At 52.5% G+C, this 25033-nt stretch overlaps 1 protein-coding gene and 1 long non-coding RNA gene across 4 annotated transcripts in view; both read left to right on the top strand.

Annotated features, from left to right (window-relative positions):
• The window catches only part of ACBD3 (acyl-CoA binding domain containing 3), a 33579-nt gene extending 26677 nt beyond the window's left edge, over positions 1–6902 (top strand). For both annotated transcript variants that reach the window (XM_058702288.1, XM_058702289.1), the window contains exons 7-8: positions 783–1067; positions 4738–6902. In XM_058702288.1, the coding sequence (XP_058558271.1) occupies positions 783–1067; positions 4738–4949 (497 nt within the window). In that variant the 3' untranslated portion in view covers positions 4950–6902. The remainder of the gene's footprint in view (positions 1–782; positions 1068–4737) is intronic.
• Positions 6903–19070: 12168 nt separating this feature from the next.
• Positions 19071–21368, top strand: LOC131495648 (uncharacterized). Of its 2 annotated transcripts, none has more exons than XR_009254043.1 (3): positions 19071–19329; positions 19882–19988; positions 20081–21368. It is a non-coding gene; the product is annotated as an uncharacterized LOC131495648 (long non-coding RNA). The 2 variants fall into 2 exon arrangements; XR_009254042.1 differs by having other exon boundaries at positions 19080–19309.
• The last annotated feature ends 3665 nt before the right edge of the window (positions 21369–25033 follow it).

Genomic DNA, 25033 nt, shown 5'->3' with positions numbered 1-25033 from the left:
AGTTTTTCTGTTTCTTTGAGCTCCTTTAGAATAGCCCCTAGAACTTGACTTCAGAGGTCAAGAGTGTTGTTGTTGTTTGTTTGTTTGTTTGTTTTTGACAGAGTGATTGAAGTCAAAGCCCGCTTTTCTTTGTCCAGATCCAAAAGTGAATTTATTCCTAAATCCAGATCTCCCTTCTTTTTTTTTTTTTTTTTTTAAGTTTGTTTATTTTGAGAGAGAACGTGTGTGGACATGAGTGGGGGAGGGGCAGAGAGAGAGGGAGAGAGAGAATCCCAAGCAGACTCCACACTGCCAGTGTAGAGCCCAACATAGGGCTCGAACCCATGAACTGTGAGATCATGACCTGAGCCGGTCAGGAGCTGGATATGTAACTGACTGAGCCATCCGGGGCCCCCGGGTCTCCCTTCTTTATTAGAATATTTTCCTGGGTCCAGCTACGAGTTTTCCAGGGTCAGTCTTAAATCCCCATATGTAATCGGAGTGTTGGAAAAAAAAAAAAAAAAAATCACTTCTTAGATCGTGGATTGCATTTGTCCCCTGAAGTGGTGTGGTGGCCTCTGGATAGCTGGTGACATTGGCAGATGTAGCCAGTGGGGGGGGAGACTTCCACGGGAAGCCCGTATGTTCCTCGGAGTCCTCAACCCCAAGTACAACTGAGGTAGACCAGATGGCCCTTGGTGCGCCGGGCAGGGGCGGGCAGGGGCGGCGTGCGGGTTCGGTGCCTGCAGGTGGAGGCTCGTCCTCTTCAGCGTGTGTCATTCCTGCATTCCTGTTGTCTTTAGAATCTCTTCCAGTAATAGCAGCTCCGTCCATGTGGACACGACCCCAGATCAAAGACTTCAAAGAGAAGATTCGGCAGGACGCGGACTCCGTGATTACGGTGGGCCGAGGAGAAGTGGTCACCGTTCGCGTCCCCACCCACGAAGAGGGATCGTATCTCTTTTGGGAATTTGCTACAGACAATTATGACATTGGATTTGGGGTGTACTTTGAATGGACAGACTCTCCAAACACTGCGGTCAGCGTGCACGTCAGCGAGTCCAGTGACGACGACGAGGAGGAGGAAGGTAAGGCCGTGGGTCCGCAGTGGCAGGTGCCGAGGGGGCTGGGGGTGTCACGCATCAGCCCGCCTCGTGCTTCTTGGTTAACACTTTTGCGACAGGGATTCGTGTCTTCATTAGTGTGACCTTAGCCGTGAAGGCTGAGGGATGGGCCAGCCTCCCGGAAGGGACTGGGGCCTGAACGGGACGTTGTTGTAGTGCCCAGCAGGGCTCTCTGGCAGGGGGCTGTTTTACTGCCTCCTGAATAGTGTTTTACTTTGAGCATTTTGTGTTGAAAAGCCAAATGTGCAAGATGATCCTGAAAATTTTTTAAAGAGTAAGCAAGAAATTCTGCCAACTCTGGAATTTACTTAAATTTACATTTCTGATAGATCATTCGCTTTTTTGATTTTACTCTTAAGACTTTGTTTTTACATAGATACAGAAGCTCATGCCAGAATATCGTAGCTAAAGAAAAATTTCAGCCATTCTTCCCCATTTTACAGGAAAGTAATTTTTTATTTTCTCTAAGTAAGCAAAATGGAGTGTTTTCAAGAGCAGTGTAAACTCTCTCGTCTGGGAGGTAGGTTATAAGATACACGCTTACTAATTGAGAAGATGGTCTCCTTGGTTTTGTTTGCATGGAAGTGAGAGCCCGGGGCTTGTGCGCGTACTAGTCGGGCGCTTGGGTCCGTATGTCAGCTCGGTGGAGGGCGGCATGGGAGGAACGTCCTGACCGTGACAGTGGAGAGGCACCTCCTCCGTCCTGGGGCCCAGCTCACCTTTCGGCTGACTTGTGAACAGACCGTTTGTCCTGGAGAGGGTTGGCGGTGTTTCACGGAGATCCCGCTGGGGTAGATTAAAAGAGGTAGTTGTAGGGAGGCTAAAAGTTGAGTCGGCTTTCGAGGAGGGCAGTGGGACCGCGTCACCGCACGTGCACACGCCCGGCCCTCAGGTCACTTACGGAAGCGCACGCGTGGGCCCGGGGCCTGGAGGGGGAGCTCTGTCTTCACGTGGCATTCTGTTCGCAGCAGCCTTGTCTCGGGGTGGAGGGGGGCAGCGGCGAGAGAAAGCGTTGCCCGTGCACGCTGCTGCCTGCGCCAGAAGGACGGGCCTCGCAGGAGTCTGGGAAGGGGAGCTTGTGTGCGGACGGTTGTGATCCTGAAGGGCTTTGTGAATCAGAGAGAGGCATTCTCGGTTCAGAAGGAGACAGATTTGGGGCGCCTGGGTGGCGCAGTCGGTTAAGCGTCCGACTTCAGCCAGGTCACGATCTCGCGGTCCGTGAGTTCGAGCCCCGCGTCAGGCTCTGGGCTGATGGCTCGGAGCCTGGAGCCTGTTTCCGATTCGACTTCAGCCAGGTCACGATCTCGCGGTCCGTGAGTTCGAGCCCCGCGTCAGGCTCTGGGCTGATGGCTCGGAGCCTGGAGCCTGTTTCCGATTCTGTGTCTCCCTCTCTCTCTCTGCCCCTCCCCCGTTCATGCTCTGTCTCTCTCTGTCCCAAAAAATGAATAAAAAACGTTGAAAAAAAAAAAATTTAAAAAAAAAAAGGAGACAGATTTCTCCAGGCCTGCCTGCTGGAGCCTCTTGGAGGGAGGTTGCTTCCCAGTGTGAGCCCTCCGCTGAGTTGTGTTTGGGGCTCTCAATTTTGGGAAGGGCGCTGGTAAAAAGGGCTGGGGTCCGATGCCCATCCAGAGGTGGGACCGTGACCCCGGGCATTTGCCCTAGCATTCAGTGCCCCTCGGGTGGGAGTGGAGTCCCCGGTGCCTGTGCTGTTCCCAGTCATGAGGCGGTTGCCGTCTGCAGCTAATCCACTCGTCCCTCTGTGTGGACAGAGACCGCAGTGAGGATTTCCGGCTCCCGGGAGATGTTTGCCAGGAGAGAGCCTGTCTCCTTTGGGAGATGAGCTCCCAGGCCGCGTTTTTCCGCGTGCCCCCTTGCAAAGGCCACTGAGCTTTTGATGGGGGTCCTCGTAGCTTGGTTTAAGGGGGAAGGGCAGGCCAGTCCTTCTGTCCGTTGTCTTGGTTTTTCTCCACTCGGGCTTGAGAGCCAGAGGGGTTGGTTTTCTCTGTGGCCGGTAACTCCTTCCTGTCCGGATTCGTCACTGGCATCAGTGTTGCCAGGTCCCGAGTCTTTGCTTAACTGACGAAAGGTGCACTGCTCATGTATCCCAGCGGCCTCCAGTTTTACAGACTTTGAACAGAATTCGGGATCCCGGGTTAACAGACCAATAATCCATGGGTATCCTTATAGGCAAGGGTTTGCGTTTTGTTTTGTTTTTTAAAAATTTTTTTTTTTAACGTTTATTTATTTTTGAGACAGAGAGAGACAGAGCATGAACGGGGGAGGGTCAGAGAGAGGGAGACACAGAATCTGAAACAGGCTCCAGGCTCTGAGCTGTCAGCACAGAGCCCGACGCGGGGCTCGAACTCACGGACCGCGAGATCGTGACCTGAGCCGAAGTCGGCCGCTTAACCGACTGAGCCACCCAGGCGCCCCAGGGGTTTGCATTTTGAATGACTCTGTATTTCCCATTTGCAAACACTTCAGTATTGCTGCGATAAGGCAAATCGGATTTGGGCCTATTTTATCAGAGTGTCGTTTGCTCTTTTTTTTTTTTTCTTTCAACTTTTTATTTTAAAACAGTCTTAGACTTACAGAGAAAAGTTGCAGATAGTGCAAAGAGTTCCCGTATACGCGCCCCCAGCTTCCCCTGTTGCTAACATCCGTGTTGTACTGTGGTACGTTCATCGTCACCGATAGACCCATGTGGCTATGTCGTCATGAGCTCAAGGCCGTTATGTATTCAGATTTCCCTAGTTTTTGTCTAACGTTCCAGAATCCCATCCGGGATGCCGCATTACATTGAGTCGCCCTGTCTCATTCAGGTCCTCTGGACCGGAAGACTTTCTCAGACTTGCCTGGTTTAAATTCCTGACAACAGCCCTCGCGCGGTTAACTGCCGTGGCCGGAGTTCACCGTGCCGAGTTAGGAACCTGCATGTTCCTCTGACCTGCTTTCCCGACAGTGTTTATGTTCAATACGTGAAACCGATTTTAAGCTGGTTCGACGTTGTTCTCGCTCGCTCTTTTTTCCTAACCTCCTCTCATTACAGTTCGAGAACTGTTCCCAGGGGCAAACCCAGAATCAGAGCTCGTGTTTTGCCACTGGGATCATCCCTGGGTTACACGGGCCTGTGGAGACAGTAATGGGCTTTCAGAGTATCTCTCGGTGCCTACCTCTACTGTGGCTTCCCCATTTTACTCTTTATATCTAAGATCGACAGAAGGTAACAGTCCTTCGGTCCCCCTTCCCGAAACGGGGTTTTCATATTGTCGAGGAGGGAGAGAACGAGAGCTTCGTTTCCCTTGGTGTCGCTCGGACAGCAAGATGCCGCCCACCTGGAGGAAGAGGAGGCTGGCTGGGTGCGGACAGGGAGGGAGGACCGGGGCTCCGAAGCGGGAGCGGTTGTCAGAGTCCCGGGGGAGAGAGGGCGCCGGCCGCCCGCACCCCCCGATTGTGGCTGCTCAGGGAGAGGAGTGAGCGAACCAAGGAAGGCGGGAATAAGCCCGCGTGCGAAAGTCACAGGTGGCTCCGGAGAGTTCCCGCTGAGCAGTTTCTCGAAGGATGGGGTTTCGGTGCTGGACGCACGTGGCTTTCCCGGACCCGTTCACTGACGTGCCTCCGTTCTTTCCCACAGAGAACGTCAGCAGTGAGGAGAAAGCCAGAAAGAACGCCACCAAGCCCCTGCTGGACGAGGTCGTGCCTGTGTACCGGCGGGACTGTCACGAGGAGGTGTATGCCGGCAGCCACCAATACCCAGGGAGAGGAGTCTACCTCCTCAAGTTTGACAACTCCTACTCTTTGTGGAGGTCAAAGTCGGTCTACTACAGAGTCTATTATACTAGATAAAGATGGTGTCGCGGAGTCCGGAGTCTAGGGTTGGGCAGAAGACGGCACTTGGTTCGGAATTTCTTTTGACTTTTGTGGAGCGTTGCAGTCAGCGTCTCCCCTTTTGATTTTGGTCTGATGGTCCGTGAACTCTCGTCGGGACTCAGGGTTTCCTTGAGACTCTAGCATTAATCCTCTGGGGTTAGAGGGAGTCCTCGGACCCGTCTGGCCCTTGGGTGCCGACCGGCAGGGTCGCTAGTGGATGCAGAAGTTACGCGAGCTACGTGTGAAATCTATAAGGTCTCCGAAATAAAACCTCCCCACGTTGACCCCACCCGGCTGACGGTGAGTCCATTGCTGCCCGCCGCATGCGGTTGACGAGAGCCCGTGGTCACGGTGACCTCGGATCGGAAATCCTTACGTTCGCAGTCTGCCTGAGGTGCAGCTGACTTGGACGAAGGTCGTCGTTTTGAAATGAAGGTCATCGTTTTGAAAACTTACAGACTCAAGACCCCACAGGTTATAATAGCAAAGTTGCCTCGATTCGCTTTTGTTCTGAACGACCCAGATTGTCTTTGCATTGAGTACGGCCGTCTAGTTCAGAGGCCTATTACAGAGAATTATTTTCCGAGATAATCTTAAGGACGTTCAAAGCCGATTGGTAATTGAACCGTCAAGACGCACACAACACCTCAGAGGTCCATGTTGTTAGCAGGCCTCTGCAAACTCGGGTCCTTTTCTCTCCCTCCGGGACTCCCCCCTGCCGGTGACAAAGCAGAGTTAATTCATTTTTGTCTCGATTTGGCTTTATAGAGCATCTCAAATTGAACCTGTTTTCTACACGAGCATATAGTTAGGGGGTTTTGTAAACTCAAATTGACACCTACTGAATTAAAGTATGTAAAATCACTTCAGTACAATTGAGTGTATGGGGAATAACGTTGCACTAAAAGGAAATCACTGCCAGAGACAGTCCATTTTCCTTTCCTGTGTTCATGCTTAGGCACAAACCCTACCCAGTTCCTGTGGGGAATTGCGTACTGGAGAGAATTGGAAAAACAGATGCCCATGCTTAAATTGTTTTATAGCTTTAATCTGCATTATGTCTTTGTAGATGGGAAGAGGACATCTTCGTGTCCCTTACCGAGAACATATACGGATAAACAGCCGCAAGTTGGTAGAAGTGATGGACTAGCGTAGAGATCCTTGTTTTCAGGAGGGAGGGGGGTGTAGATAGAACGTGACCAAGACGGCACTACACACGAAACGTTACTGGATGTTGTTACTGAAATACTTAGATTTTTAGATTTTTAAAACTTCAGATCTTAAATCACTTCTTGTAGGAGGGTCTCCGTTGATTAAGCTGCGTTCTATACAGTTCACTACACGAGGGGCTGTTTGTCGTGCGTGCGTTTCTTTTCTGGTTTTTAATACCTGGTTTTGTACATACCTAACCCTCTTCTCTTTTGGTCATTCGGAAACTGGATTATTTTCTCCTCTGAGCAGTGCTTGATTTGTGTTCTTTAATTTGGATTCACTGGTTCCAGCTCAAAGACGTCCACACCGTTCTGTCCAGAACACGTTCAGGCTGTCCATGCGCGTGCGCGTACATACTACCGTATGGAACCATGGGGTTAGGCGCTTCTTGGCTTTTTTTTTTTTTAACGAGAAAATACTGTATTTAAAATGTAAAATAAACTTTTAAAAAGCAGGCACTAATATATATTTCTTCCAGCCTTTGAGTACAGATTTGTTCTTGCCCATGTTAAGATAAATCGTCTTCTGAAAAGACCCTCGTTCTCGGGAGCAGTTTATGTCACTTTACGTAGCGGTGGTTCGTCGTGTGCTCACGTCAGAACATTTTTGGTTTTAGACTTTTCTATTGCCTTTGGCTGTTGATTAGTACAGTACAAGTGCGATTTCAAAAAGATCTTGAGAATAATATATTTAATCAATTAAAATGTTTATCTGTAACCTGTTGACGTTTCATTGATACCGTTACTCTCGGAAGCATTAGTTCCGTATTGCCTCATTTTAGACGGACTAGAAGAGATGTTCTAAATGATCTTTCCTGTTTTAAAAAGTTAAAAACCAACAACAAACTATTTCTGACTGATTATTCATAGTTTTTGCCGTGAATTATCCCGGTGAGTGAAAATAGATTTTGAACTTTCCAGACTTATGACGGAAAGACTTCTTGAGGACGTATAAAATCGTTTTCCCTGTACAACCACGTGCATAGTGCATTCCTTGAAGGACGTGGGGACCGCCCGCTTTCAAATAGCTCCTGAGGTGTGACGCCCGAGAAGTATCCATCAGGGGAGTTCCCCGGTCCGTGTCACGCGGAGTGCCAGAAACTCCTCTAAAAATGACCTCACTGAGACGCAGGGCGACTCGGACCTTAAATTTAAATTCTGTTTGGTTGAAACTTGGAGACACAGAATGAGGTGGTCATTCTGAGCTGTCGGGGTTCCGGGAAGCCAGACCAGAGAACAGCTGAGAGCTGTTGATGTGTGAGCACATCCTGGACCGTGCTGCTGAGCCTTGACCGTCTGCCTTCCAGAAGAGGAGAAGCAGCCGGTTCGAAATACGCGACTGCTGATAATTCACTGGCAGTCTGCAGCCAAACCTGTCTTTCCCCAAGCTCGATCCAGCACTCCTGTCTGCAGCCCAAATATGTGTGCATGTGATCTATTTGGGGTAGAGCGAGTCTTAACTTTATTTCCCTTCACTTAATTTTTCAAAAATGTGTACTAATCAGAGTTGGAGTTTGATCTCGTATATTATTTGCCTAGGATTCTTTGACCTTCTTATTCAAAGTTTTTGAAATCAAGTTGGTTATTGTCCTTTTGACACCCTTATTTTGAACTTATTACATGATCGCTGTCTCAGGTACTTAACTATTTTGCCTGATTTCTCTTGTAACGAAAGAAGCATTGGCTCCATTTCCATTAGCTGACATGCCCCTTAGTAGGTTGTGATTTGATTAGGATACTTAATCTAAGTACCGGGAAACCAGCTGGCTGGCTTCTCCAGAATTGACCTTGGCATTTGGACTCAGGCCATCACACGTGGGATAACAGTATGTAAACCAGGGCACTTAACTCCTTCCTTGTAGTTCTCTAACCAGGTCTTAAGTGTGATTGCCCAGTTCAGACTGGCGCTGAACTGGCAACTTGCAAGTCTGTGAAGAGAGCAAGTACAAATTTGATTACAAGTGCTGATTTGTTTTAACCTTTCTTTAATGTCGTGTCTGTACAAGTCCAAGTTTTTCCCCTTTGCCAAGATCACTAACTTAAATATCTCGTTGAAGGTGACATAACTTTTTTTTTTTTTTTTTTTGGGTGTGGCAAAATAGAGAAATGTAAACCTGGTTTTCGTAAGGCCTGCGTTTTGCAACTTTTAAAATTCCAGTCTGTGTTAATGGGGGATCTTCCTTTTACTAGGTCTGCCGTGTTCTTGCCATCGGCTGGGTCTCTTCCACAGAGTGCTTCTTTGGCCATTTTTCTGTGACTTGAACCTTTGAGGTTGCTTCTGATTTTTCATCCTAAGTGCTGGTCCAGCGAGCACTCTTTTACGTGTCTTTCCGCACATCTGCAGGGGTTTTTCAGTAGATACTGAGAAGTGAGAACTGCTGGATCATGAGTTCTGTGCGTTTTTAATTTTAATACGCCCTGCCAAATTGTCCTCCAGAGTGGCTGAACTAATTTCCCCTCCAGCTCCATAGTGTGCGAGAAGATACTGCTTTTTCCAACCCTTGATATCATCAGACTTTGAGTCTAAGTCAATCCGACGGGTGAAAGATGAAGTTTCATTTTCATGTGTGTTTCCCTGATAACCAGTAAGGTGAAGCATCAATTTTTACTGGTCCTTTGTATTTCCTCTCCTATAAATTGCCGGTTTGTGTCCTTTGACCCATTTTTCAATTAGATCGTTTTTATATGGATTTATTAGCATTAAAAATATAGGCTGTATGCTAATCATTCATTAGATGCAACTATTTCTTCCAGTTTCTTGCAGGTCTGTTAATTTTGTTTGCGGTGTTAGGTGTGATAATTTATACGTGTCTGTGTTTGGTCGTAGACATTCTAAACCACATTGTTAGTTTTATTCAGCTTTTTCGTTTATGACTTCTGTTTGTGTCCATAGATAATATATATGTATATCTATATATATCTGCTTCTGAGCTCTTTCCCATTTATCTGACAATTCAATGTGCTAATACTATAAATTACTATAGTTTTAAAATATATTTTCATACAAGGCAACTCTCCCCTGGTTTTTTTTTTTTTTTTTTTTTTGATGCTTTTTCTTTACTATTTTTGAACCATTTTTCTGTATGAACATTTAATCATTATCCTGTCATATGTCATGAAAAACCTTAGTGGGATTTACTTTGGAATATTGTAGTACTTTCGAGGTTGATTGAGAGAGCTTAGATTGCCTTCATAGAAGATTGAGGGGTGCGTGGGTGGCTCAGTCGGTTAAGCATCTGACTTTTTTTTTTTTCTATTTAAAAAAAATTTTTTTGGGGGGCGCCTGGGTGGCGCAGTCGGTTAAGCGTCCGACTTCAGCCAGGTCACGATCTCGCGGTCCGTGAGTTCGAGCCCCGCGTCGGGCTCTGGGCTGATGGCTCGGAGCCTGGAGCCTGTTTCCGATTCTGTGTCTCCCTCTCTCTCTGCCCCTCCCCCGTTCATGCTCTGTCTCTCTCTGTCCCAAAAATAAATAAAAAACGTTGAAAAAAAAAAAAAATTTTTTTTTTTAACGTTTATTTATTATTGAGAGACAGAGCATGAACAGGGAAGGGGCAGAGAGAGAGGGACACACAGAATCGGAAGTAGGCTCCAGGCTCTGAACTGTCAGCACAGAGCCCTTCGCGGGGCTCGAACTCACAAACTGCAAGATCATGACCTGAGCCGAAGTCGGACACTTAACCGACTGAGCCACCCAGGCGCCCCTAAGCATCTGACTTTTGATTTTGGCTCAGGTCATGATCCCCAGGGTCATGAGATCTAGCCCTGTGTTGGGCTCCATTTTGGGCATGGAGCCTGCTTAAGATTCCCTCCCTCCCTCTCTGCCCCTCCTCTGTTCATGCATACATGCACCCGTGTGTGCTCTCTTAATTTTTTTTTATTTATTAAAAAAAAATTTTTTTTAATGTTTGTTTATTTTTGAGAGAGACAGAGACAGAATGTGAGTGGGTTAGGAGCAGAGAGAGAGGAAGACCCAGAATTGGAAGCAGTCTCCATCCAGGCTCTGAACTGTCAGCACAGAGCCCGACACGGGGCTCGAACTCACGAGCCGTGAGACCATGACCTGAGCCGGAGTCGACACTCAACCAACTGAGCCACCTGGGCGCCCCTTAAGTTTATTTATTTTTGACAGAGACAGAGTGCGAACATGAGCTGGGAAGGGGCAGAGAGAGAGGGAGACAGAATCGGAAGCAGTCTCCATCCACACTGAGCCGTCAGCACAGAGCCCGACACGGGGCTCAAACTCACGAACCGTGAGATCATGACCTGGGCCGGAGTCGGACACTTAACCGGCTGAGCCACCCAGGCGCCCCCTTAAGTTTTTTTTTTTAAACGATAAAAAAAAGATTGATAGTTCCGTGTTCTTAGGTGGTATTTTCAGTAGCAGAGGTGGAAAACGCAGCCCTGTAGCGGTCTTCCCTGCCGTCATTAGTTATGATGCGGGCTAACCTGGGACAACAGAGGCTCGAAAATAAAGTAGCTCAAACAAGATCATTTGCTCTTACGAACAGGCCAGAGGAGGCAGGCAATGCAGGGCGAATCTGTCTTGTACGTCATGAGGTGAGTGAGGGCCCCGAGTTTCTCTTAATTTTATTTTAGAGAGAGTGGGGGAGAGGAACAGAGACAGGTTCCAGCAGGCTCCGTGCTCAGGGCAGAGCCTGACGCAGAGCTCAATCCCGTGACCCTGGGATCGTCCGAAATCAAGGGCCCGGATGCTCAACCGAGTGAGCCGCCCAGGTGCCTCCCCCAGGTTTCTTTAATCTTGTTTCTCCACAGCACCATCCCCTGGGATGGTGGTGTTTTGTGTGCATGGTTAGAAGCAGACCTGCCTAGGGGCACCTGGGGGGCTCAGTGAAGCGTCCAACTCATGGTCTCGCACAGGCCATGATCTCACGGCTTGGTTTGTGGGATCGAGCCCCATGTCGGGCTCTGTGCTGACAGCACAGAGCCTGCTTGGGATTCTCTCTCTCGCTCTGTCTCAAATAAATTAAAAAACAAAAAAGCAGGCTTGCCTGCAACACATTTCCACTTTGGGGGTGGGGTGCATGCCCACTATTAAGGAGAGAACCCTCACTTCTCTTCCTTTTCCACCCACAAATACTGAGTTCCATGGCTCCCTCTAGCTGCAGACTCACGCCCAGCCAAAACTCAAGACACGGCGTGTCTGCTCTGAAAAAGGAGTGGACAGACTGCGTTTGTCAGGTGAGCTTTGAAATACATAGCTCTCGTTAATTTTTTTACCATTACCAGAGTCCTACTCACTTATTGTGGAAAATTTAGACAGTATATACAGATGAAAAGCATAAAACTAAAATTATAAACTTACCACTAAGAATAGCTGTCATTTGGGAATTTCCTTCTGGTCTTTTTTCCCCCTAATTTTCAGTTAACAAAAATCTAGCATTCGGGAAAGTGTGCAGTATGAGACTCACGTACCTACCACCCACACTGGTCACATTTGCCTTTTTTTTTTTTTTTTCTTTGCCTTCTGTGCTTCAGAGCTTGTCTAAGTGTTAAAACGTTAATGAAAGAGTTTGATCCCTATGGACCTTTTCCTGATTACACTTGCTCTTTCCTCCTTCCAAAGATCGTTACCCTGATTTTGATGTTTTAATTCCATATGATGATTATAACAATGTATGTTGCCAGAAAAGGGAGATAATATGGTTATGCAGAATGCTTTTGAACTTTATATGAAATCCAAGGAGATAAGTACACATTTCTACATTCTCCCTTAATACACTCTGTAGCTTTCTTCACTTGAAAATTATTTTGTGGGGCGTCTGGGTGGCTTAGTCGGTTAAGCTTCTGGCCCTTGATTTTGACTCAGGTTATGATCTCATGGTTGTGAGATCGAGCCCTGTGTCAGGCTCCGCACTGAGTGTGGGAATGTTTATTAGAGAGAGAGAGGGAGGGCACCTGAGTGGAAGAGGGGCAGAGAGAGAGGGAGACAGAATCCCAAGCAGGCTTTGCACTGTCAGTGCAGAGCCCAGTGTGGGGCTCGAACTCAGGAACTGTGAGATCATGACCTGAGCTGAAATCAAGAGTCGGACGCTTGACCGACTGAGTCCCCACATTCCCCCCCTGCCGCCCAGTGCCGGCGCCCCTCAAGAGTGACCGTTTTTATTTTAGCTGTGTTGTTGTCATGGTCTCCTGTCTCCTGCTTGTTCTGCCACCATTTATTTAAAAAACGATCTTTCCTCTTGAATTACCTTGGCATCTTTTGTCAAAAACGAGTTGATCATAGGGGCTTCTGGCTGGCTCAGTCAGTAGAGCATGGGACTACTCCTGATCTCAGGGTCATGAGTTCAAGCCTCATGTTGGATACGGTGATTACTTTTAGAATGAGTGAAGGAATGAATGAATCAATCAATCATATGTGTGGGAGAATTGACATCTTAACAATATTGGGTCTTCCAGTTCATGAACATGGTATATATCCATTTATTTTTAAGTCTTTAACTTTCTCAGTGGTAGTTTGTGATTTATACTGTACAATTCTTAAACATTTTTTAAGAGTTATTTCTAGGTATTTTATGTTTATTTGATAATATTATAAATGGTACTTTTTTTTTCCCCCTATAATTGCAATTTCCAGTTGTTCAGTTGACTTTTTTAGTATGGAATGTGTACTTGCTAAATTTTTTTACATCTAGTCACTTTTTTGTAAATTATTTAAGACTGTCTATGTAGTGGGGCTCCTGGGTGGCACAGTCGGTTAAGTGTCTGACTTTGGCTCAGGTCATGATCTCGCGTTTCTGGAGGTTCGAGCCCCACATCGGGCTCTGTGCTGACAGTGTGAAGCCTGCTTCGGATCCTATGTCTTTCTGTCTCTGTCTCTCTCTGTCTCCCTCTCTCTGTCTCCCTCTCTCCCCTTCCCCCGCTCGCACACACGCTGTCTCTCAAAAATAAACATTAAAAAAAAAAGAAAAAAGACTGTCTGTAGAAGATGATGTCCTCCATAAAGATGGTTCTTTCTTTCCAGTCTGTATGCCTTTTATTTCTTTTTCTTGCCTATATTACTGGGTAGGATCTCTCCAGTACAATGTTTAGAAAGGGTAGGAAGAAGTCCTTTCTTCGTTCCATCTTAAAGGGAAGACATTCAGTCTTGAACCATTAAGGATGATGATTGCTCTAGGCTTTTCTTTATCAGGTTGAGGAAGTTCCCATCTACTCTTAGTTTGCTGGGAGTTTTTATTGTATGTTGAATATTGCCAAATGCTTTTTCTGCATCTGCAGAGATGAGATCATGTGACTTTTCTTTATTAGTCTGTTGCTGTGGTAAAGTACACTGATTCCTTTTCAGATGTTGAACCAACTTCATATTTCTAGGATAAACCCCACTTGGTAATGATCCTTTTTGTATACCCCTGGATTCAGTTTGTTAATACCTATGAAGGATTTTTATGCCTGTGTTCATGAAGGATATCCATATGGAGTTTGTTTTCTGGTAGTGTGTTGGTCTGCCTTTGGTGTCACTAATGAAGGCCTCATCAAATGAATTAGGAAGTATACTCTTCTATTTGCTGGAATAGTTATTTCTTCTTTAAATTTTGGGAGAAATCTCCAGAGAAGCCACATGTGGGCCTGGAATTTTATTTATTGATTGATTTTACCTGTGAATTCCTTTTCTTTGATGTGTATATTTGGGTTATTGGTGTCTTCTTGAGTGGAGCTTCTCTGTAGTTTTTTCCTCTCAAGGAATTTTTCCATTTTATCAACTCACTTCTATGCATAAATTCTATCATAACTTTTCACATTATATACTATCTTGATCTGTAGTGTTGTCTTCTTTTGTTCCGATAGGTAATTTCTGTCTTCTCTCTTTCTTGATCTCATTGGCTAGAGAAATATAAATTTATTCTTTTCTCAAAGAATAAGCTGTTGGTTTCATTGATTTTTTTTTTTCTCCCTCTCATTGTCTCTGTATTTTAAATTGAATTGATTCTACTTATTCATTCTTTTTGTTTATTTTGGGCTTAATTGTCCCCCTTTCCCACCAGTTTCTTAAGGTAGAAACTTAGGTTATTAATTAGAGATCTTTCTTTAATCTGAAGATGTAAATTGCCTGTTAAATTTTGGTTTAAAACGCTGCATCCCGTAAGTTTGGTATTTGGCTTTTTTTTTTTTTTTTTTTTTTTTTTTTTTTTTTGCCTTCATTTAAAATATTTTCTAGTTTGTTGTGTGATTTCTTCTTTGATGCATGAGTTATTTAGATAAGCGCATGGTTTCTTTTTAAATATTTGGGTATTTCCCAAATGTTTTTCTGTTGTTGGTTTGTAATTTAATTCCATGTGGGCAACATATGGAAGCTCACAGAGCCCACATGGAGCTCTGTGCTTTGGAGCATCTTTTTGTCTGCCTCTTGGCTGTTTATATGTTTGCTCCAGAGAAACACCTATTCGAGTCCTTTGCCAGTTTTTAAATCGGGTCGTTTTGTCGTTGAGTCATGGAGGTTCTTTGTATCCTGGGTAGCCATCCCTTAGCAGCTCTGTGATGAGTGAATATTTTCTCCCATGCTGTGGGTTGGACGGACGAATTTTGGGGAGGCCGTTGCTTTTTGACTGAGCGGCACGAGTCGGATTGCTAACCCCGTTCGAAGACCAGCACAGAGGACGGAGAGGAGGGGCTGACACACCAGCCCACCCGCTGGACTTCAGAGTCCCCGTCCGGTCGGAGGGACGGCCCTGTCGTGGCTGGTGGCCGATCATCCTTTGAGGTGAGCGCTCAGTTAAGCGTTTCCTTTGCCGTCTCAAAGACGTTTATTTGAATGCTCTTTGAGGAGTTTCTGCCCTTTTTTTTTTTTTTAAATGGTGGTTTTTTTTTTTGTTTTTTTTTTTTTTCTCTCAGTCTGGGAGGAGACTGAGGGGCTCGGCCTGTGTTTTCCCCCACAGTGGTCGTCAGGGGTCCTCAGAGTCGAGCCTTTTGTAAATACGCAACCAGCAATAGCCTGAAACCTCAGTTAATTGGGGGGGGGGGGGGTGCGGGGAGTGACAGGGCTGATACCTGTCCCCAGAAGCCGTTCCTGGTGAGCTGCCTGGGAGAATGGGCCAGAATCTCTCCTGGAACAGACTCATTTAGCTCTTTCGTATGATTAAATGCCTCAAAGGACTGGAAATCCTGCGGCAAACATTCACGTCCCATTTACCAGTATTCTGTGAGTGCTGTCTCTGGCCGAGGGGCTGTCCGTGGAGTCGCGGGGGAAGCCGGCACAGAGCACGCGGACAGCCAGCCAGTCCTGGGTGATCACGTACGATGAAAGGGTTTTTGTTTCTCCTGGCCTAAAAGTGGTGTGCTGGAGTCCCGGGAGTACTTTCTGGCCCCACGTGCTAGTTGCTAGCGTCCGAACGGGCTGCCTGTGTCTTTTCCTCAGTTTCCCCGTCTTCCTGGGACGGCCGCTCCCACCCGTCACCCAGCGTGACGGGTGCGCACGGCCAGCAGCTCTGAGGCTGATGGGACGGTAGACTTCCCTGGGCCAGACTTGGGTTCCTTGCCCGTGAAGTAGGAGGGTCGGACCAGACGACTGACGTCTGAGATGCCCGTGACCGATCTTCCCTCCTGGGGGCTGGCTCCCGGCCGTGATCTGAGTCCGGCCCCCAGACACGGAGGACAGGGAGGGACAGAGGAAAGAGGCCGCTCCAGGTGGGCAGGGGGCAGGTGCAGTGAACACAGGGAACTGACCTACGAGGCCTGTCTTAGGGCTGCAGGACGCTGGACCCCCGCACCTGCCCGCCACGAACCCCAGAGCGGCCGCAACGGGGTTCGGTCACCCATACCCTCCAGGTGGTCCCGGCGCCACATCTCTATCTCAAGGCCGTCCTTGGGGCAGCTTCCCGGAGAGGGCTCCCGGGGCCACATTCCAAGGACAGGAGAGGAGGTGAGGAGCCTCCGGGCGCGGGGGTCCATTCGTGCTGGTACCCCTTCCACAGAGCTCTCCGTCCTCCACCCTGGCCAGAAACAGTCCCAGGTTCTGGAGACACATTTAAAGGAAAAATGAGCGGAAGCCAAGTCCAGACTTGTCACAGTCCCCAGTGGCCTGTCCCAGCCACCCCACGCCTCCCTCAAACGTGTCATTTGCGGCAGAACCCAAACTAGATTTGAAGCTACCATTTCACACGGGAACCCTGGTCTTCTCATCCTGTGGGCCTCGATATGTGCGCTCCAGTGGATTTACCATTTTCCTGTAAATACAGGCCCGTGACTGTGTTTCATCGGTAAGAGCGCCACTCGGGGCGCTGCGCCACCAACAAAGTGGGGACGAGGCTGCCGGCTCATGGAAGGTTTGCAGGACAGGCAAAGAGACGCAAGCCTAGAGCCTGTTTGTTGCACCACCCCCCCCACCTCTGCTGACCTTGTCCCCACCGCCCCCACCTGGCCGCGCTCCTTGTTAGCCCGGAAGCAGCTTCACGGTCGTCATAGAGGAAGAAAGCTCGAGTCCCCTGAGCCCTGCCCCCGTTTGCACCTGCCCGCTCTCCCCTCACCGCACACCGCGGAAGGAGTCCTGGCCTCTGCGGTCTCCACAAGAGGCTGGCTTGTGCCCCCCCCCGAAGGTCACCAATGATCTGTGGGTAAAGCTATCACTACCTCTGTGCCCGGCTGCTTTACGGTATCTGACCCCAGTGACCGCTTGCTGCTTGAAGATCATTGCTCCGCTGGGCCCCAGTGTCCTGCTGGTGCTGTGCCTGTTCCTGGGCCGCAGGTCTCTCAGGCCGGGGTTCCCGGGGACCAGGGGAGGCCGGTTTAGGGACGTCCGCCTTTGTAATCCAGGAAATGGGAGATCCTGCTTGGCCCTCTTAGCTGGTGCGGAGAGGTTTGTGTGTAAACGCCCTTGGCGGTCAGTGGGAGGCGCCCAGTTTGGTCTTTGGAGACACAGTTACCCTCTGGAAACCTGATGAGCCAGATTTGGATGCGGGGGCCTTCTCCGCTTTCACCCACCTGCTCTGCGCCCAGGACCACCCGTCTCCCACCTCCAGCAACCACCAGCTCCTGCCGGTACCGTCAGGCCATCTTCAAACCCGAGTAAGGAGTGGGTGGTGTCCCTACAAGGAGTGTCGTTCCCCACCCCCACTCCCAGAGCAGGCGATGGGGCCAACGCCCCGGACTGTGCTGGGGAAGGTGGCTGAGTCTGTCCTTGAGGGGGACACCCGAGCATCTCAGCTTGACACTAGATGCTGTCGGGGACAGGGAGGTCACCAGGCCGCACAAATGCATTGTTGGGGCTCAGGAGCACTTTGGAGCGGGGACTCTACAACATTCAGTGACAAGTCACAGCAAATAGCCTTGAGCACCTGCCCTCGCGGTGTGGATGCCCGTGACACTGGGGCATCGAGCCACCAAGGGCCCTGACATCTGGCAGCCTTTTGGGCAGGGACACACCAAGTTGGGAGTCACTGCTTCAACCCCCCCGCAGGCCCGGGGCTCTCTCAGTTTTAGCAAACCGCTCAGGCCCAAGCAAATCGGACGGTCGGTCATCCCCGGCTTTGGGGTTGTGTTTCAGTGTCTGATGCTGTGAGACCCACCAAGCCAGGATGGAGTGACCTAAAACTACCTATGTCAGTAGCGAATCTGCAGCTTTAGTCGGGCCAGTCCATCTGTGCCCATCTCTGTCACCTCTGGGTGCGGCCACCAGAAGGCTCACTGCTGCCTCTGGCTCAGGCTGCCGTGACTCCACCACTGAGACTAGGACAGCGAGGCCTGGGTGTGTCTGGTTCCCTGCGGTCCCACCACCCAACATCTTCGGGGTAGGTGGACTTCTCCGCGGCGCTCAAGCGTGGAGGATGGGTGAGATGTCCCTGGAGAGAGCATCCAGTGCCAGTGCGTGAACTACTATCTTCGAACGTGGCTTCAGAAGTAGTCCCCGGCTCCCCAGATCCGAGGGGAGGAAACAGAGCACACACACACACACATACACACACACACACACCCATTGCACAAGTCTGCAAGGTCACCCCGGGGTGGGGGTGCTCACCCATCCTTGGGAAATCCTCTGGGCCACAGCTTGTCTCGCAGCCAGAAGACTCTGGGGAGGGGATTCGAATCAGCCTGGACTCTGTTCTCCACAACTCCCCTCCAGCACCTACAGTGTGCGGGAACTGGGGCTGGGGGCTAATGTTTCTCTGCAAATTCATGTTTTCTTAATGCTTATTCATTTTTGAGAGAGAGAGCGCGCACGTGAGCTGGGGAGGGGCAGGGAGGGGGACAGAGGATGCGAAGCAGGGTCTGTACTGACAGCAGAGAGCCTGATGCAGGGCTCGAACTCACGAACAGAAAGATCACGACCTGAGCCGAAGTCCCAGGCTCAACCACCTGGGCCACACGAGTGCCCCTGCAAATTCATTTCTTTAACAAAGGCAGGCAGGAGTGCCAGTCCCGGGTGGGCGCGGGGAGGAGAGGGAGACGTGGCCCTGCTGTGGGTGGGTGACCTGGCTGGGGGCAGCTGAACTTGGGAGACCGGGAGGTTGGGGATGGGACAGGAATCCTACTACTTTCCTGGATAAAGGGGACAAGGATCACCTCCTCCTTCCCCTGGCTGCAGGCTGGGGGCTCCCGCGCGTCTCCCTCACGTCACCCTGTTTGGAAACCCACCCACTAGAGCAGGGCCCAGAACGCCTACTGTGGTCCGACCAGCGTCTCCTTCCTCTACCTGATGGCAGGCCCCCCGGGTGCGGCCATCCAGAGCCATCCCGAGCCATCCCGAACCACGGTGCCCGGCGGAGAGAACCCCCGCCAGCTTCCCCTGCAGGGGCAGGTGACGGGGCGCGCGGACCCCGCAGTCGCTCCTGTGGGCCCCCGCTGGTGCTCCCGGAAGTGCAGTGAATCACGAGCCCGCGCCGTCCCCCCGCCCCCCCCTCCCCGGGCCTCATGTTCCTGGCGTTGGCGCCCTCTAGTGGCCAGGCCGGAGCAGCCCCGCACTGCCCGCTGGGAAGCGGGAGACGCAGACTTGGGAAGCCTGGAGGCGGGAAGCGCAGACGCTGGGAAGATGGGGGCGCAGGAGGACGCGCGGCTCACCTGGTCCCGCTGATCGCTTAGATTCCACCCACATCGGCCTCAGTAACGCAGAAAACCGCCAGAAGACTAGCAGAACGGGCTCTCTGGAGCCAAGCACAGACGAGAGGCCAACGGAAGAGGGTAGGAAGGCCGGAGAGGCGGTGCGCGCTGCACGGACTGGCGGGAGGGAGCGGCGTGGCGGAGGGGCCGCCCGCCCGGCAAGGCAGAGCCCCCGGAGTCTGGCCGGCGAAAGCGGAGGGGCCGGACTGCGTGGGTTCTGACAGCCAGCGGGACTCAACCTCTGGAATTTTAAAAGTCAGCATCTCTGCTCTCGGGGAGGGGGGAGGGCGAGTGGACGCCAAGTCCTCCCTCTACAAAGACTGCGGCACAAAGAGCCGCGGGGATACCGGCCGGAACCACAGTTTGAAAAGCGCCTGGGGCCTACGGGAGGGAGTTGTTGAGCCTGGGAGGACAGACCTTGGCGGGGGAACAAAGGAGCTGGCGGGCGCCATTTCCCTCTCCCATCCCCCAGCGGAAATTCCAAAGGGAACCAGTTCCCGCCACCGGACTTGGCACCGCGCGATCGCCCAACGCTGTGCTTCTGGGGATCCATCCCTCCGCCCGGGTCTGCCCTCCCGGTGCTGCAGGGCCCCTCCCGCAGGGGGCCACCGCGGCCAAAGCGAGCTAAACCTGCCCCTCCCGCCCCTGTGCAGATCCGCCGCCTGGGATCCGCTCGGTGGGTTCGTGGCCAGATCCCCTCGAAGCAGCACCACAAGCCTGGCAGTGTGCGAGCAGCCCAGACGGGCCACACCACTCCACAGTGAGTCCTGCCCCTGGGAGAGGGGAAGATAAGGTACACACCAGTGTGACTTCGGCCTGCCCACCAATAAACCTTCCCCCACCCCCCGACAGCGCAGGGGAAGTGCCCTGCAGTTTGGAGCTACCGCATCTCTAGCAAACTCCGGGTCTGATCCAGCGCGCCCCAGACCGACCCACTAACCGCACAGGGACCCGATCCTGCCCACAACAGGCAGAGCCTCTGCACGGCAGGCGAGCACAGTTCAGCCACCGCAGTAGCAACTGCTACCGTAGCAACGCACACAGGGACGCCCCTGAAGCGTCATCTTCCCGTTAACAGGGGACACTGCACCGCGGGGCACTACAGGACCTCGTCTTCCTAAGGCCACTGCTTTAAGTGCGGGAGACGCAGCCGACTTTGCTAACAGAGACACAGACGCAGCAGTAGACAAAATGAGGAGACGGAGGAATAGGTCCCAAATGAAAGAACAGAACAAAACCACAGCGAGAGACGTAACCAAAACAGAGACGTGTTCTGTAACTGACCTAGAATTTAGAGTAACCCTCCTAAAGATGTTGGCTACAGTCGAGGAAAGCCTGGAGAACATCCAGAAAGACCTAAAACACCTAAAAAAGGACCGGGAAGAGATGATAAACTCACTAAAAGAAACGAACAAGAGACCATCTGGAAAAAACAAGAAAGAAGAGACCGGACAAGGGCAGAGCAGCAGCCCGGACAGAGTAAAGGAAAGTCACCAAGCTGAGCCAGCGAGAGTCAAAAAAGTTGTGCAAGATGAGAACAGACCCAGGGAACTCCGCGACACCATCAAGCAGAACAGTCGAGTTACAGGGGTTGCAGCAGGAGAAGAGAGAGAAGAGGAGGCAGAACATTTATTTGAGGAGGTAAAAGCTGAAAACTTCCTGAATCTGGGGGAGGAAACAGAAATCCAGACCCAGGAGGCGCAGAGAGCCCCCGACAAAACCAGCCCGTAGAGTTCCATACCAGGCCAGCCAGTGAATAAAATGGCAAAACCTAAGGGTAAAGAGAGAATTTTAAAAGCATCAAGAGGAGAGAAAGCAGTTACAGCCGAGGAAAATCCCATAAGGCTATCTGGATTTTTCAGCAGAAACTTCAGAGATTAGAAGGGAGCAGCATGATATATTCAGGTGCTAAGAGGCAAAAGTCTGCAGCCAAGAACACTATCCAGCAGGGCTATCCTTCAGAATAGAAGGAGAGGGAGAGTTTCCCAAACTAACAAAAGGGAAAGGAATTCATGGCAGGGAGGAAAACCAGCCACTTCCCTGTCACAGACAACGCCACCGGCCTGTGGGTCCCAAATCCACAGTCCAGCCACCCTCCTGCCTGAGTCTGCTTGTGGGCACTAAAAGAAACAAACCCAAACCTGGCCTCTTAGAATTTTGAAAATGGGGGGTGGGGGCGGCTGGTCAGTACACGGGCCTCTGGGGGTGGGGGTGGGGGGAGGGAGGCTTTCCTCTTATATACTCCTTCTGTACATTTTTTTTAAAGTTTCTAAGACAAAAAAAAAAAAAAACAAACGTGTTGCTGTCCTCTGACTCCGCCCCTCCCTGGGCTACCAGGCCCCCAGTGGCCCTCTCCTCTCCCGTCGGGGTGCCCTCAGCCTGGGATGCTAGCCCCTTCCTACACCTCACGCCCAGCACGGGGCTCTGAGGCCTGTGTCTTGCTGCCTCAATAAAGGGGGGGGGGGGGGGGAGGGTTCCAGCGTCCACACCGCCTTCCTATGGGGAGCGATCCCCCTCGTGTGAGTCGCCAGGGGTGACAGGGTCCAGCTACCCTTTCTCCCCCTGTGAGGAGCTGGGGCGCAGAACCCAGACCCAGGGGGCGCACCGAGAGCTCCCCCTGGAGCCAGCGAGGCGGAGATGCAGGGACATGTGCCACCCGTCCCCCGACCAATAACTCTTCTGCTGAAGGTCGCCAGGGTTGGTCGTGATTGCCGGCCACCTCCCTGTGGGGCCCAGGCACCTTTCAGGGGTTCCTTCCAAGTGCCACAGGTGTGAGGGACACCTGATCGGAGCAGCGACCTGTAGTCTGCGGAGCGAGGACTAGCAAGAAGGGTCAGGACCCAGGTGTTGCGGCGGGGGGGGGGGGGGGGGGTGACCTTATGAAGGCAGTTTCCACAACCACAGGAGGCGATATGGCCGGGTTTTCAAAGTAGTTGAGGACCTAAGAGGCTTGGTGAGCTGTCACTTGGGAGCCTCATCCCGATAGGACCGACCGCGGTCGCCCTCAGCACGTCGCAGGAAGGAGCCCGAGAGAAGAGCCGCCTGGCCCACGTTGTCCCTAGGTCCGCAGTAAGCTGCCACTTCTACGAGCCGTGAGCTTAGTACCCTTTCACCCAGGCGCGGCCCCGCTCCGCCCCGAGGGCCACCTCACAGGTGCCCTTTCTACCCTGTGGGACCCTCGGCCTTATTCCCCCCCATTCTCCCAATACCTGGCCAACCTGCAAACAACCTGCGGCCTCTGCTCCTCCAAGCGGTTCCCCCCCACCCCTCCCAGAAAGGCCCCGGGCGCCTGCCAGGTTCAGGCCCCGGCCCCCACCCCCACCCCCCTTCCAGTCCTCCGCGCTCGGCCACCCCCGCCACCACGCGTGCGGGTCCCGGGGCGGTGCTTGCAGTGCCCCGCTGTGACTCCCTGCTCGTCCCGCCGGAGGGCCCGCCCCGCCCCCGCCCGGCAGCATCGAGGAGCGGAACGCAGTCCCGGGCGGTGGCGGCCGCCAAAAACTGCCCTCGCTTCTGGCTTCACCGGCCAGGCCCCGGGCGCCTCCCGCTGCGTCCGCAAAGGAAGGCGGTTCTTAGGACGCGGAGGGGCCTGGGGTCTGTCCCGGAGCTCGGGGCCCGGCCGCGCTCGGGACCCGCGGCGGACGGCGCCCGCGGGGGAGGAGTCGCGCGGCGGCGGACAAAGGCGGCGCGGGCCGGTGGGCGGGGCTTGACGTCACGGGCCGGCGCCCCGCCCCCCGGGGTGGGCCCCGCGCGGCCACAACAATAGGCCGGGGGGCCGCTCGCCGCGGCTCCCCGCTCTCGCTCTTCCGCGCCGCCTGGGCGGCGGGGGCTTTGCAGACCGCGGGGCCCTAGCGATCTCCTCGATTTTACAGAAATTCGCTTTCGGCGCAGACGTGCTTCTTTTAAAAAGGAAACGCGAACGCGAGGCTGTCCCCGGCCGCTGTCGCCCCCGTCCGGCTGCCGGCCGGGGGACTCCGGGCGGCCGGCTTCCGCGCGCGGCGGCCACCGGAGGGCGCCTCGGCGCCGTCGCCCTCTCCCCGGAGCACACTCTGCCTGGGACCCAGACCCGGGCGGGCCACCCCTGCCTCGGGGTCACCCGTCGGAGAACCCAGCTGGGTCACTGTGTGACCTTAGGGCAGGTGCTGGCCCTCCCTGTGCCAGGGTTTCCCGTCTGTCTCTAACTTGGGCGATTGAAGGTCCCCCGGGCCCCACCCTGCCGGCCCCTCGTGTGGCCCTTCCCCGAGCAGGCATAGACCGGGCGCTGCGTTTTGGCAGACCTTCCCTTAAGTACCCGGGGCAGGAGACCAGCCTCCCTGGTTAAGGTGGACGGAGGGCTGTTGGGAGGAAAATGTTCACCCTTCCAAGTTCCTTCTGGCCGCTCTACGAACGACACTGACACGAGACAGACTAACAGGAACACATCGAATTTAATCTCGTACCTCCCAGAACCCCACACACGAGAGGTTCAAAGAGGTTGAGTGAGACATTTGCCATCTGGCGCTAAGAAATGGGATGGTGTTGGGTAAGATGTTTGCCCGGCCACACAGGCGGGCCACTCGCATATAATCTCTCTCTGGTCACAACTCTTCATTCTGGGCAGGACGATTTTCATTCTAGAACGTTAAGGGAAGGGCACAAGTGTCTCTTGAGTCGGCTACGCCTTCATGGCCTTCACCTCAAATAGCCCACAGAGGGGCACATTCTGAGGAGACTTGCTCTGAACCCCTTCGGGGCCAAGGGCAGGTATGCGATGGGGAGCCGGCTCGGGGCTGGTCAGTAAGTACCAGTTTCCTCCTGGTCCCTCTGTCCTTTCCAGAAGGGAGTCAGGATCCTGGCCCACTTAGCTCGGGGCTACTAAAGCTGGGTCTCATCCTGCCTCAGTTTCCCCTTCTACACCCCCACTCCCTAGGGCAGATTCTTTGGCCACTCTACATGCCCCAGCTGGAAGCGATCTGGAGACCCATCTGGGGAGCATTCTCACTGGCCAGCTGGCCTAGGTGTGCTGGTCAGGACGTCCAGCCCTGCCTGGAGTGGGTGCTGCTTGTGGGGACCCCCACTCCTTCCCTGCTCCCCACCACCCCAGTCCAGACAAGACTCCAGGATGGAGGAGACGGAATCTTGGGCTCGAGGACTCCATGTGGGGTGTGGACCCTCTGGCAAGGAGAGACTCCAGCGCGGGGGGGCCCACGCTGCCCTTCCCTGGGCCATTCGGTGCTGGGCAGGACCCGTCCGTTAGTAGATGTCACTGCCAGTTCGCTGCGTTGAAGTCCCCTGCACTTTGTGAATTTTTCCCGAGTCCGAAGAGGCGGCCTCCCGGGCTGCGGGAGGAGGCCGAGGCCAGGGAGGCCGGTCTCTGGCGGGGCCCTCCTGACACCCGTCTGGGTTGTTAAGCCCCCTCCCCAGCAGCCTTGCGCCTCCTCTGGGGGTGACGCCCTACCTGCCCTGGCCGGAGGGTGAGGGCCACTTGGGGCCACCTGCTTGCCTTCCGCACAGTCCTCCACTGTCCCGGACCCTTGCGACGTGGGAGGCTTTAGAGGCCGTCCAGGAGAGAGGGGCCCCGTCCGTGGGCGGCAGGTGCAGAAGGCCCTAGTGCTGCAGATCTCATTCGTCCTGTTCTGTCTGTTCTTCATGTATTTGTCCTTCCCGCACTTCCTGACCCTTCCTCTGAATCAGGCTCTTCCGAGAAGCTGGGGGTTCCCGGAGAGCACTCCTTACTTCCTAATACTGGGGCAAAGGACTCTGATTTCATTGCTTACGAGCTGTGTGGCCTGGGCCAAGTCCCTCGGCCTCTCTGAGACCAGGGGTGCC

This window comes from Neofelis nebulosa, chromosome 15 (assembly GCF_028018385.1).
Source record: "Neofelis nebulosa isolate mNeoNeb1 chromosome 15, mNeoNeb1.pri, whole genome shotgun sequence".
Taxonomy (NCBI): domain Eukaryota; kingdom Metazoa; phylum Chordata; class Mammalia; order Carnivora; family Felidae; genus Neofelis; species Neofelis nebulosa.
The sequence above is the reverse complement of the archived record's forward strand: the minus strand, read 5'-3'. Positions and strand labels throughout refer to the sequence as shown.